This window comes from Diplotaxodon limnothrissa, linkage group LG14 (genome assembly GCF_057381915.1).
Source record: "Diplotaxodon limnothrissa isolate DT_005_m linkage group LG14, D_limnothrissa_male_GT1.1, whole genome shotgun sequence".
Classification (NCBI taxonomy): Eukaryota; Metazoa; Chordata; class Actinopteri; order Cichliformes; family Cichlidae; genus Diplotaxodon; species Diplotaxodon limnothrissa.
The window spans coordinates 38,618,561-38,633,234 of NC_140609.1; the positions used below are offsets into that span (position 1 = coordinate 38,618,561).

The window sequence follows — 14,674 nt, forward strand, 5'->3', positions numbered from 1 at the left end:
AGTACATTTGTAAATTTAATAATTATATTTTAGTATGAAAAATATAATTTAGACTAAGGAGCGTGGGCCTGTGGCAGAAACCTTACAATGGGTGGTGTTTGAAATGTACTGAGCACTCTATCTTTCTGTCTCCTGCTGAGAAATAATCCATTATTTTCCTGCAATTCTGTCGTCTTGATGGATGCTCCATCATCCAGGTAAGTAAATCTCCAAAAGTTGATTGTGTTCATCTGGACGTAGCGTTTTGTGGGAGAAACGTTTCGTCACTCATCCAGGTGACTTCTTCAGTCTCAGCTGACTGCAGGTTTCAATCTTATAAACAGTAAATTTGCATAATGACTGAAACCAGCCCACTGAAGGAACAATGGGCTGGGAGGTCAGTTCCTTAATCTTAATTATGCAAATTCTCATGACCATTGATCAACAACCACTGATCAATGTCCATGAGTACCATTCACAGAGAGTTGGGGAATGGCTGCAATCACAGCATTGTAAGATGGTGACAGATGTACCCTTAGGCCCCCTCCTCGATTCAGAGATGGTCTTTCCCTTTTCACATAAATGGCCTCCTTGACTCTGTGCTTAAACCAGTGTTCCTTTCTGTCCAGGATGTTACATCCTCATCATTGAAAGAGTGTCCACTGGCCTGTAGGTGTAAATAGACTGCAGAGTGCTGGCCTGACGAGGTGGCTCTTCTGTGTTGTGCCATCCGCTTCACCAGAGGTTGTTTGGTTTCCCCGATGTATAAATCCTGGCAATCCTCCTGCACTTAACAGCGTACACTATGTTACTCTGTTTGTGTCGGGGGACCCGATCCTTGGGGTGGACCAATTTTTGGCGCAGCATGTTTTGGGGTTTAAAAGCCGCAGAGACCCGGTGTTTAGAAAAAATGCGTCTCAACTGTTCCGATACTCCTGACACGTATGGGATCACTACAGGTTTTCGCTTGGGCAGCGGTTGTCCTTCTCTCCTGGATCGGCTGGAGCTTTCTTTAGGCGCCTTCCCAGCTTTGACAAAAGTCCAGCTGGGATAACCACATTTACTCAGGGCCTTCTTGATGTGCTGTTCTTCTGCCTCTCTGGCCGCTGTGTCAGTGGGGATGGTGTTCGCTCTGTGTTGTAGCGTCCTGATGACACCCAGTTTGTGCTCCAGTGGATGATGAGAGTCAAACCTTAAATACTGATCTGTATGTGTAGGTTTACGGTACACGTCAGCTTTTAGATGTCCCCCATTACTGATGGAAATCTCACAGTCTAAGAAGGCTAACCTGCCACTTTTCATATCCTCCCTGGTGAATTTGATGTGTTGGTCCACCGAGTTAATGTGATCCGTGAATTGTGGTACATCCTGAGATTTGATTTTCACCCAGGTGTCATCCACATAGCTGAACCAATGGCTTGGTGGTGTTCCAGGGTAGGACAGCAAAGCCCTCTTTTCCACTTCTTCCATGTACAAATTGGCCACGATGGGTGAAACTGGGGAGCCCATGGCACACCCATGTTTCTGCCTGTAGAACTGACCCTTGTATGTGAAGTAGGTGGAATGAAGGCACAGTTCAAATACACTTGGTCGATGCTGAGAGTGGTCCTGTTGCTGAGGTTGGTGTCATCCTGTAATCTCTTACGAACTACCTCCAACGCTTCTGTGACTGGGATGCAAGTGAAGAAAGATGTAACGTCGTACGAGACCATGGTTTCATCTGCCTCCATAATGACATCTCTCACCTTCTCAACAAAATCCAGGGTGTTCTGGATGTGGTGTTCAGAGCTGCCCACCAGCGGGTTCAGGATGGAAGCCAGAAACTTGGAGATGTTATAGGTGACAGAGTTGATCATACAGACAATCGGTCTTAAAGGTGCACCCTGTTTATGTATTTTCAGTAAACCATACAGACTTGGTGTAGATTCCCCTGGGTATAGCTTCACTGGGCTGGTTTCAGTCATTATGCAAATGTACTGTTTATAGGTTTGGGGAAACCTGCAGTCAGCTGAGACTGAAGAAGTCACCTGGATGAGTGACGAAACGTTTCTCCCACAAAAACGCTACGTCCAGATGAACACAATCAGCTTCTGGAGAACTACAATTCTGTCCTAAAAAAGCAGAAAGTGCAAGTTTAGATTTTTCATCAACATAAAAATGTGGGAAATCCAATTATGAAATGAATATATGGTAAGCCACATATGCAATGACCCCAGAGTCCAAATGGATTTACATTCTAAAGATTACATGAAAATGAAACACTTGTTTCTTCATTTCCTCACTTTGAACACAGATTTTCCACACATAGCACTAAGATGTTCTGCACAAACCAGAAATGCATCTGAGGAATAGAAAGAAAAACTTTGTTTGCATAGTGACAGTGTTAAAATGTGCAGTAACAAGTGCTCCATAGGTTTTTGTTGTTTTCCTGTCTGTCTTCAGAAATATTTTTATTTATGTTTTGACTCTCTGGTTTGCTGATCTGATGGTTGAAGTTCACCTGTTTTATAGGAAGACCTTTCACACAGTTTTATGTAACACATCATCTGGCGTGTAACTGAATCTCTCAAACTAACAGTCTAATGTTTGATTCTGATGTTGTGCTTGTGATCAGATGCTCTCCTATGCTGCTCTCTGAAGATTCTTCCCGTCTCTGTCTCACCTCCTTGCGGCTCTCATCCAGCTCCTTGCTGCTTTCCACATTGACTGTAGCGCTGGTGGAGTGGGGCAGATTGGCTCCCCCTCCTGTTCCCACGGCTCCTGCTGCCGCTCCAATGTTGTTGGCTGTGGCGCCTGTGGTCCCGTCCTGAGTGCCGCCCCCACAGTTTTCAGCAGGAACCACAGCGCCCCCTCGCGCTGGGAACTTGCCATCTATGATCATCTCCATGCCGCCTTTGTTGGGTGTCAAATCCCCTTCAGTCTCGACAACGATGCCATGGCGCTTGTCGGCTCGGTAACGCTTGCCCATGTATTTGTAGAAGAGCAGGCGCCGATCAGCGATCCAAGCCAGGATGACGCAGACAGGGAAGAAGAGCAGGGTGACCAGGGCCTCCCACACCTGAAACACACATGGAGATTATAAAGTTAGAACTATTATAGTCGTTAAAGATCAGTCATCCATCCATCCATTCATCTATCCATCTTCTTAACAGCTGAAGTAACTCTGAAGGAGGAGCTCTGAACCCGGGATCTGCTTGCTGTGAGGCGACCTGGCCCATAAGGAAACAACAGTATGTGGTCACATTTGGATTCACAAGTTAACATCACTACTTGTGTGGTAAAAAAGAATAAGAGATATCTTTGCTTAGAAGTTTGTCCATCAGCAAGCAGGAAGAAGACGATATTGACATGTCTCCCTCCACATATTCCCCAACCTCTAAAACAAATAAAAGACAAAAACTGCTCCGTGTCAAAACTATTTCCTGATCACTTCGCTTCACGTCTTCATGTTAGAGGGTTCATTTGAGAACTTACCAATTTACCAAAAAGATGAATAAATATCTGGTATGTTGCCACTGCACCTCTGAGCTCACTGATTCTTTCATCCTCTCACACTGAGTCTGCCTCACCTCCACGACACCCGGTGATATGATAGACAGGATAAGGTAGAGCCAGATGTAGGCGAAGATGCTCCAGAACGCGGTGATGAAGAACACCCGCAGATGTTTGATCTTCCGGCTCTGGCCGTTGGGGATCACCCACACGCAGATCCCGATGATCACAAACATGTTGAAGGCAGCACTGCCGACGATGGTTCCTGGACCCAACTGGCCAGCCTTGAATTCGTGACCACACACCTGCAAAAAGTTTGTAACAGGGAGAGGAAAGACAAGTCTACTTACCATCTGCATCTCAATAAACGATACACAGAGTTACTGTGTGTGTGTGTGTGTGTGTGTGTACCTCTATAACAGAGAGCAGTATCTCTGGAGCGCTGGAGCCCAGAGCCATGAGCGTCAGATTGGACACTGTTTCATTCCAGATTCGAACCGTCATCACTGACGTTTCCCCGTTAGGCATAGTGATGGTCACCTCCTTCTCCTGTTGGCCCAAACACACAATTTGTGTTAGCGTGCTTGATGTAAAAAGTCTGGACTACGTAGAAGGATGAAGATGTAACCTGCCCCACCCTAGGCTGAACAGAGAGTTAGGAAGATGCCAGTACACGGTCTGTGTAAACCTCCACATCCTTATCAGATTATTTCTTCTTCTTCATCCACCAAGTAGTCATAGATACGCTGTTCATACCTCAAAAGAAGCGGCTCGTTCATGCACTGTTCGCTTCTATTCAGATTTTTTAAATTAGACACTGAATGGAGAGACTCGTTCTCTTCTCTGCTGTCACTCCTCTTCCTTTAGGCACATTTTCACGGTACCTCTTACAGTTTTTCAGTTTTGGTCAAAACTGTCCAGAGAAATCTCTCAAATCTCTCCCCGTTCATGTACACTGGGAAGCTAAAGTGAGGTTAGAGTGAGACATGCAGAAAATCTCGTCTGAAATTTTGGTATTTAATCTGCCGCTGTGACCACAATTTTTAACCTACAGCCATCATTTTACCTGCAAAACGTAGCTACGCTTGTTTGCTTTTCAAAAAGCCATGCCTCAAAGCCCACACATGCATACTTTTTGAACTACAGCCATTTGTTTCAGAGGAATGCCATCATGTGCTTTCATTCATGAGTTTCCAACAGTCATGGAGAGAAAGAAAAAATCTTTTTTAACTTGCTCTCCTTGTCACAGTCTGCTCAGGCAAACTGCATGGAGTGCAAAGAGTGGACCCAGGTCTGGACATACTAAAACTCAAACATAACTGATGATGAGCGGTTTATTTAGGCAGACAAAACAGTACAAAATAAAAGGACGAAAACAACATAAAACTAAACAATGACCTACACTGGGTAAACTAGAAAAGAAACAAGAACCAAGAAAAATCTTGGGGAACAGAAAACAAACAAGAAAAACTCTAAACATAGCAAAGTGATATGGAAATCTGAAAGCACGACATGGCATGGGAAAAACGCAGCCGATCCGGCAAGGAGTGACTGAAAACACTTGGATTAAATACACACAGGAGGATAATGAGGGAAGTGGGAACACATGGGGAAATGGCTGACACACATGAACATAACGACATAATGTCTACTAATTCAGTTTGCATGTTGAAGTATTTCTGGTCAAGATATATAAGATTGTTAGTATGTTAGGCAAGGTCCTTAAAGGAACATAATAGTTGTTTAAATGTGTTATTGGTTGACAGAGCACTCGGCATAGAAAAATAGGAATCTAAGTAGCAGCCAGTCCACACCTCCCTGTTGTTTCAAGAATGAAAAACCAAGAAGGATTTTCTTTTTTGCTAATACGTTTTCCATGGTGATCTGTATGAGCCTCTGGACAGTAAAAAGTCACTGTTCTCACATGCTGGGGCTGCAGATAATGCAGTGGGGCTGTATCCCAATTCAGGCTCTGCAGCCTTAAAGGCCGCATTTTAAGGCCGATTACGTCACAGCGACGCGACGAAGGCTGTCCCAATTCGCAGGCTGCTCGAAATGCGGCCCTCAAATGCGTCCTTCATTTCCCTGAATTTTAAGGATGTGGCGGCGTAGACTTCGTGGCCCAACATATCCCAGAATGCATAGCGCGGCGGTGGGTGTGGATAATTTTGCCGAAAAAAAACGGCGGAAGAGTAAACTTTTAAAAGTAAGTACTTAATATTATGTCACTTCTTTATGTGCAAATGTTTAATAACGAAGAACATTAAAATATTACTGTCGGCAAAGTTATGTGACATTAGTGACGTTTGTACTAACTTGGTTTTAAAGCCTTTACTTTAAAATATACGCCGTTCAATAGCTGAGCTTAATCTTACAGAGAATGATCAAAGCTCATGTAGAAACAAACAAACAAATGAACAAAAGATTTTCTCCTTCATTTCTGTCAAACAAAGCTGAAAAGTTTCCAGCTGTTAGTATCATGGTTGCTAGGCAACCTGGGCAGCACGAAGGAGGCTAAACCGTCCCATTTCACAAGCCTCGCACTTCCGGCCTTAGCGGTCTTTGAGTACGCGGCCCTTGTGGACCGTTAAGGCTGCGTACTTTAAGGCTGCAGACCCTGAATTGGGATACAGCCTGGGTAGTACCGTTACCTCACAACGACAGTGGTCCTTTCAGTTTGCATCCCAACTTAGATGAAGGGGGACAATTTTTCTTCTTGTTAACAAGAAGAAGTTCAATATCTCTACCTGCTGAGAATTTGCAGTGAGAACAAATCTTCCATGTTCTCATCCAGTCCTGTGTTTTAAAAACGACCTTCCCATTCCACTAAACAGCATTTTTAATTACATCTCAGGAAAGCAGTTTTGCAGTTTTAATACCTTACATTTAACAAGATAGGCAGTGTCATCCAGCCAAGTAGAGTTTGACTTCCAGCTACTCACTCACTTATTTTCAGATTAGATTTTCTTTCAAATGTAATTTTCATACTCCGTGTTGTTGTGTTGTAGGCACCAAAACTATCAAGTTTTCATTGAGGGAAAGGTTTGGATTCAAATACAAATGTTCATAATGTTAACCACATTAGAGGCTTGAGCTCCATTTTCTGCAGCATAAGCCTGAAAACATTAACAGAACTAAAAAAAATAAAATAAAAAACTAAAAGTCAAATATTTTCACAGTTTAAACATTTGGATCCGTGAACATGACTTACACTATTTTTCATTAACTTCTCCCAAAACGGTTAAGTTAACAAAAAAAAAGTTTAAAACTCAGTTAAAAACCTGAAAGTTGAAAATGTGCTTCCTATCTAAAGTCAACATTTATTACTGGCTTTGAAAGGGAATTTTTATATATGCAGCCAGCAAGTTTGCTTTTACTCCCGTTCCTCATTTCTTTCTTGATCACGCGTACAGTCTATGACCACAAAGAAAGAAAATAAACAGAAAAGCCACGTTGATAATAAAGGTGTCTGTTGAAAAAAGAATCCACGAAAAAAACAAAACACATTTCCCTCTAAATCAGAATTCAGTTTATGTGAGTGGGAATGTAATTTTTCTGAGTCGTGGCTCTCTTGTCGTATTTATCTACATAGAGACAAAGAGACAGATTTATCTCTCTGCTTCTGCTGTATTCATCACCATTAGCAGTTTATTCGCTGACATAGTCGTTACTACATTTACTCTGTTTCCTTTGCATTCATAAATCCTCATAACAGGAGCTCACACAGGAAGTGAAGTGTAGAACAGCGGTCCCCAACCTTTTTTGCGCCACGGACCGGTTTATGCCCGACAATATTTTCACAGACCGGCCTTTAAGGTGTCGCGGATAAATACAACTAAATAAAACTAGTACCGGTACTGAAAAGTTATTCATAACACACGTGAAAAGACCCAGGAAAACCGAGTTAACGATAAAAACGATAACAAAATAACGCTGAAAACCGATAAAAACCCTGAAAACCATACATTTCACAGCTGAGCCTCAACTCTCGCGGCCCGGTACCAAACGACTCACGGACCGGTACCGGTCCGAGGTCCGGGGGTTGGGGACCGCTGGTGTAGAACATGTAGGGTCAGCACTCCCACATACTCCTGCAGTGTACAGACACACCAGCACACAGACTGACCGGAGCCCTGACCGGTAGATGGTGCAGAGGTGGTGCTGTGCCTGCCACGGTGATGGATTGTGGGGTACACACTCAGATATCCGTGTACACTGACCATGAAGGGGATGGATGAGCTAATGTTTCCTGTGGCTTCTACCACCATGCCTATTACTTTGTTGTCTTTCCCGTTATAGAGCCCCTTATCTGACAGATTTCTCATTACATTCAATCTCAGTGTAATTCCTCTGGATCCCTGTATATGTATCTGTTAGGCTCAGGGAATGACCTGAATGGAGTTGGACAGCTCCTGTGGAAAGATGAGTTGCGGTCAAGAGGCTCCACTAAAAATGATTTACTAAGCTGTCACCGGAACCAAATTAACCTGGACTGCATTTGACCGTGTGACTGGTACTTTAAACTAGATGGTGGTTGTTTGCCTCCACAGCTGTTTTCAGGCTGGATGCCTGCTTAAATTTTCCAGAGTAAATAAATGCACTTGCTTATTTTCAAAAGTAATTAGTTACTTAGTTACTTTTTAAAAACACGATTTACAACATGAATAGGTAATAAAGCGATAGATCTTTTAGCCCAATTCTACTTTTTTTGCATAATCCATCATATAAAATGTAATCAAATGGAAAAGTCTCTTTCTAAAACTTGTTTTGTTAGTTTTAATCTTTTAACTTTATGCATCAAGCAAACATTAAATGATATGCAACATTCTCTGACTGGAAGAAATTTGTTGAACATTTAAACCTATTTTCTGCACATTCCAGCACATAAAATAAAATAGTTGTTTGTGTTTACACTCACTCTTTCTAATAGATGTGAGTAAACCACAGCAGAAAATAAATAAAATCAAAGACTCAGCGGTCCTGTTGCTCTATTTTCACCTGTTTAGAAGGAGTGGGGCAGGCGGAGGTTTACCCTGGTGCAGGTGTGTTGTAGCGGTCAGTGGAAGGATCTGGGAGTTTCACATTCCCGTGGCAGCGTACTGTCGGTGCTTGCTCAGAAGTTTAGGGGGTTTTTCGCTGTAAAAAGAAGTTTTCTTCCCACGCAGTGAACAGCGGACTAAATGTTTTTGTCACTTTTTATGGAATCAAACTCAAAGTAAGGTCAGTACTTCCACGCTTTAAACGCTGCACGCTCATACTCTCTCCCGCACTCGATATATTATTCATTGTTGATCTGCACACAGCTGTTGCCACGAACATCGCACTCGCTTACGTCACTGTCATGAGACACTCGTCAAAAAATCACGGTTTTAGTAACGCAGTAACACAGCGTGCTTACGGGGAAGTAACAGTAATCTAATTACCTTTTTTGCAGTAGTAATCCCTTACTTTACTGGTTACTTGAAAAAAGTAATCGGATTACAGTAATGCGTTACTTGTAACGCGTTATTGCCCATCTCTGCTGAGGAGCATAGCTATCCATGGTTGTTTCAATGAATAACTTTTAATAAATGTTTCCAAGTGTTTAACACTTCTGCAGTGGCAAGCACAAAGACTGTTAATATATGCCTTCAACATCTTAATGCGATATGCTGTGGTGGTTACTTGTGGATATGGTTTCTAGTGCTTGTGTGGCAGAGAAAAGTGTAAAGGTGTAAAAGGAGTCAGACTCCTGCATTAAAATGCAAAAACAGGTCTCAACTAAAGTCCAAAATAAACAACCTCTACAAAGTAAAGACATGCAAAAAAAAAATTGAAACAAACATAAATCCAGAGACACAAGAGGCCTAGCAGAACACAGGAGGTCACTGGGAAATAACTCTGAGCTTGCCACGCAGAAAATGCACAAAAGGCAAAGAGAAGGTAAGACTATAAATACACCGGGAACGGATCGGGGAATGAGAAACAGGATGGGGACCAGACGCAGGTGAAACTGTGTCCAAATCTGGAGGCTGCATGTTTCGAAGGACGTGGCCTACATAGGGCACACCTTCACAGGCCACAAAAACTTCAGAAACCGGAAGTGTAGCCTATCAGCGCTGCCTCTGTTGCCTAGCAACCATGAAACTGGCAGCTAGAGAGGTGTTGGAGAGAGATGGAGGACAAAATCCCTAATGCCATGTAACTTGTATGAAGCCAAATTCAATGTTATAGAGCGATATACATTTAAATGCAGTGACTGCTTCCCTCAGACTGTCAGTCTGACCTCCAAATGCAACCTTCAAAGGATGCAGCCCCTGAATTTGGAAACACTTAATCAGCCAGTCAAGGGAAGACAAGAAAATAAAATTATCACATGACATGAAAGAAAATTAAGCTTCAAAGCAAAACATGGTGGAACCAGAAGAACCAGAAAGAACATCCGAGAACAAAGTTATAAACACACAGATGAAGGAAGAGAAACACTGACATCAATAACAAACCCAAAATATAAGAAATAATAATAATAAACAAGGAACTGATAACTGAACATGTGAAATCGAACTTAAATGATAAAACTAAAGTATAGTATTAGCAGAATGGTAAAGTCATCACAGCCAAAACCCCCCAAAAAACAAAACAAAAGTTCAAAACTTTAACCTCAAAATGACACGTGGTCACTATTCATGTTCAGGGATGTTTGGAAAATATAAATAAAATAATAATAAAGCCTGTAAGAGTGCGGTGTATGGGGCACAGAAATGTGACAAAATCTTTTAACTAACATTAAGTCTTAACTTTCTGAATGAAGTAAGCAATCTATAATAACAAAATCTGGGTTGATTCATTATAAAATGTAAATTAATCAAAATCATGTAACATACCCTCTTTAAGTGCTGCACACTCAAAATAAAGAAGCTAACTCCTGTTTCTTATTGACCTCTAAGCCTCTGGTAATAAAGGTATTCTTGCCCTACTTGCCTCTCTCTGCAGAATACAAGCAGTCATTGGCCATCTGTCTATATGCAGCTTACATGATAGAAGTGAGGAGACCGACTCTTTCCTGCTGCTGCAACCGGAGAAATGAAATGTGTGGGTGGAGTGTAATTGCATCTCCAAGGAGTTGAGCTAACACTGATGTTATAAGTCCTGTCAGACAACTCCAGCACTGAGCAACATTTTACTCTGAATGTGTAAAATTACTCCTTGGGAGCTGAAATAAACTCAGAAATGTTCTGTACTCAAACTTTAATACTTTGTTTTTTTGCTGTTCTACCCACAACAGAAAAGGAATCATATGGAGAGTATCGTGTAAGACAAAATCTTATACTCTGTAGATGTTAGCATCTTTTTTTTAAAACCAGAAAACAGCTTTGATACTGGGAACAGCGTCTCAATGTCCTCGTTTCTCACTCCAGCTGACCTTCATGTCTCCTCATCCTCCTTTCAAACTGGACCTCAGGGTCCACTGAAGCCTCAAAACTCAGGCGCAATCATCTTTTGTTAAAAAACACTGCATACACTGCATAACCTCAAGACCCGATCCATTAAAAGCCACCTGGGACACAAACACACACACCCTGTGAGCTGTACTCCTGCAAAAACATCACGACAACTTTGACAAATAACAACTCTGCCTGCTGACTCTGAAAACAGCTGAGGGTCATTTGCACTGTTACAGTTTGCAGTGGAAATGGAGAGAGGAGGGGAATCTATGAAATTGCCATTAAAGGAACTGCTTTACAGGAAGGAGACGACTGAATGATGAAGCGCACAAATTCACTTCACAGGTTCCAGCAAATCATTTATGGCTTCATTGAAGACGGGAACACAACTTTATTAATGCATTAACATGAAGTAGGTCTATTTTGAAGTGTTTGGTGCACGGTCAGCAAACAGTCTGCACTATAGCTGAGTGAAAACACTCGACAGGTGGAAGCTTTATCTTTCCTTTCCTTTTGGATAAAGCTTGTAGTAAGAGCTGGATCAGGTGACGCTGAACCATCCTTATAGACTCAGGCTGCTGGGGGACTTCCCATCATGCACAGAGCACTCCTCCTTCACTCCCCTCTTTTCACTTTTCCACCACCACATGTCATTACATTTAACTTTCCTCTCTCCTGTAGTTTGCATTTTTCCTGTTTGTTGCTCATGTTCTCTCTTTCTTTCCTTTTTTATTCTCCTTTTTTTCCTCAGGGAGGGGCAGCCATCTGCAGATACTGGCCCCTGTGAGCAGCACTCGGAAACAGTGCTGCTCACAGGGGATAGTCTGTTGGTTTTCTCTAATAATGGCGTTTTTAACCTTACAAAGCACATTGGAACACCTATTGTAAATACATTCTGTGAAAATGAAGGTTAATCAAAAAAAACTTTTCCATCAAAGATGTATGAACAGCAATTTTCACTGCAGTTTCATGAAATGGTCCCAAATTATTCCGGCACACAGTCTGATGGTAGAGCATCGTGGTCGGTGTAATAGTTCATGTTCATGGACATAAGTCATGTACCTCCAGGCTAAAAGAGCAACAAAGGCCAAATTAGGAAGTGGAAGATCATAACTTTCTGATACACTACCGTTTGAATCCCACACCTTGCTTCAGATTACTTGCAGCTCCATAGTGTAGTGGTTCACACATTTGCCTAACAACCAGAGGTTCCCCAGGAGAAGACACAAATCCTTTGGGGGTTGCATCAGGAAGGACATCCGGTGTAAAATCGTCCAAATCAAATACACAAAGCTATCCGCTGTGGGGACAGCCTCGTTAATTTCTTTGTTATTACGACTCAAAATAAATAAAGGGAAGGCCGCTTGTAACTTGGATTGATCGATATCTTTGTGCACTTTTTTTAAAACTACAAATTGTAGGTTCAGCTGTTGTTGATGTTCAGCTTCACTTGCTGCTAAAGCATTCTTACTACATTAATGAATATTTCATGGTTCTGTTTAAAGTATGTTCACCTGGTAACTGAAAACTGATTTATTAGGTTGCCTGTCGTGTAAAGACACACGACGCCAGCATTACTTTTAAACCTGCGCTGAGCGACACAAAGAAAATGAGGGCAATCCTGTGTTTGTAAAGAAACAGATCATATTCATCACTATTTCCTGATTGACCATGAGACTGCACTGATGTGAAAGGTGTGCTTGAGTTTTGATTCCATGTTTCTGGGTAGTACTGTCAAGGCTCGGCTGTGTGGCAGGCAGGAGGAGGACCCAAAATGCAAAACTCACACACACGGGGATGAACTCAAAAGGCAGCTTTATTGCCGAAGAGGCAGAACATAGGAAATACAAAACTAAACTGGGAAAAGTAAACTAACACTCGGAGAGAGAGAGACACAGGGAAATCCACGCAGCATGAGGGACGACGTCACACTGAACAGAGGGAGACGCAGACAGAAATACACAGAGGGTTAACGAGGGAAGTGGGAACACACGGGGAACACAGGTGACACTGATAATCATAACGAGACAGGGCGGGGTGAACTGAACACTGACGGGAGAGGTGAAACAGGAAGTACAGGAGGAGAGAGAGCACGAGTAGAACACCAACGTAACAGGCAGGGGAGACATGGAATAAACACGAAAGGGGACGAGGGCTCATAAATACATAGAGGGCACACAGGGGGAAGAGAGAGCACGGGGAGAACTTAGACATAATGGGCAGGGGAAGCATGGAATAAAATACAAACATACAAGGAAACTAAGAACACTGGGCCAACATGGCCCAGGACCATGACAAGTACATCCTTTTTCCAGATCTCTGTGGTGGTCACCTGACAAAAGTTTAAATAACTCGTAGAGTAATTTGGCCTGGAAGATGGTCGACACCCTGCTAGATTTGTACAATCTATGAGTTTGTAATTCCTACATCATTGGTTCCAAAATGGTGTGCTGAGGCAAATCCAGGTATGCTGACATTTATGACCACCGTGTGTTTTGTTTTTGGAGCATACCACAACTTATCCTCACTGCAGTCTATCTGTAACCTGAAGAAATAAAAGATGAAAAACTAGCAGCTCTCAAAGTTGAGAAGTTTGCAAAAACGACCCGTCTGAAAGCTTCAGCGGTGAGGTCAACAGGCCTTGGAAGCTAAACATCCCCCCTCATGCAAACTGAGATCCAAACAAAAACCATTTATATCAACTATACCACCCGTGGATTGAGTGCATTTGCCTGACTCAAGGTATATGTCATGTTCAAGCTTGTAAGATGTAATTTTTGCTTTTATAAATAATTAAATGACTTTTGTCATCCTACCTGAGATGTGATGACCTCTATGGATGCCATGAAGCGGTCAGCAATGATGGACACTCCCAGGAACATGTACATGAGTGACAGGAAGTAGACCACAGCTCTGGCCACCTGGTAACCGACTCCAGGGTTTTCGGGGTACCAGACAGGTAACAGGATGCCCGGCTTGCACACGGTCACCTCATCACACTTATCCCCAATGCTGGGTGATGTACTATTATCATTAGATAAGGAAGGCAGGACGGAGGAGGAGGGAAATATGGAGGGCAAGGCTGTTCTTGGGTCAGGGTTCATGCTGGGGTCACTGCGCTGGGACTCTGGCTGGCAGGGTGGCAGTGGAAGGAGGAAGAGGAAGAAGAGGAGGAAGGGGGCAGGAGAGGCGGAGAGAGACATCACGACGTTTGATTCCCACGAGAAGCAGGAAAGACGAGGCAGAAGATGATGGGAATAGGCAGAGGAAGAAGAAGACGGGAACGGGAGATGCTGGGTACAGCCGAGGGTGCTGCGACTAGCTCACCTGCAGAGGGGGGAGAGAGAACGAGAAGGAAAATCAGGATTAGTTCATGAATAAAGAGAAGAAAAGGCTTTAAAAGCTGTACCGAAGACCAAACAAAGAGTGCATTTGAAGCTTATGCAACATTAAGCAAACACTAAAAGAAGTGTCTTCTATGCTGTCAGACACTTTTTAATGAAAACACTGAGGGAAGAATAGAAAGGAGAGAAGAGTTCTGGCTACGCTAGGTTTTAAAAATCACACAAACTTTTTACAGTTGCATCTGTGGTTTTACCAAAGTTACACAAATTTACACCCTTCCCAGCAAAATGTGTCAGTGTTAGTGTGAAGCCAGTTCTGTGGTGGAGCCTTGAGAGCCAGCCAACATTTCGACAGGTTTCAGAAACGATTCTTACACAGCTTTTGTAGGAAAAGGTGTGAAACCCTTCAGAGGATAATAACACAGAGGTCGTCAT

General features: G+C 42.7%; 1 protein-coding gene across 11 annotated transcripts in view; it reads right to left on the reverse strand.

The window, feature by feature from the left end:
- Window positions 1-14,098, reverse strand: part of slc8a2b (solute carrier family 8 member 2b) — a 59,767-nt gene extending 45,669 nt beyond the window's left edge. For 2 of the 11 annotated variants that reach the window (XM_085370403.1, XM_085370402.1), the window contains exons 1-4: window positions 13,712-14,098; window positions 3,883-4,020; window positions 3,549-3,776; window positions 2,642-3,037 (exon numbers count right to left, since the gene is read on the reverse strand). In XM_085370403.1, coding sequence (XP_085226529.1) covers window positions 2,642-3,037; window positions 3,549-3,776; window positions 3,883-4,020; window positions 13,712-14,098 — 1,149 coding nt within the window. The remainder of the gene's footprint in view (window positions 1-2,641; window positions 3,038-3,548; window positions 3,777-3,882; window positions 4,021-13,711) is intronic. The other 9 variants (XM_085370406.1, XM_085370408.1, XM_085370409.1 and 6 more) reach the window with 9 other exon arrangements.
- Window positions 14,099-14,674: the final 576 nt, after the last annotated feature.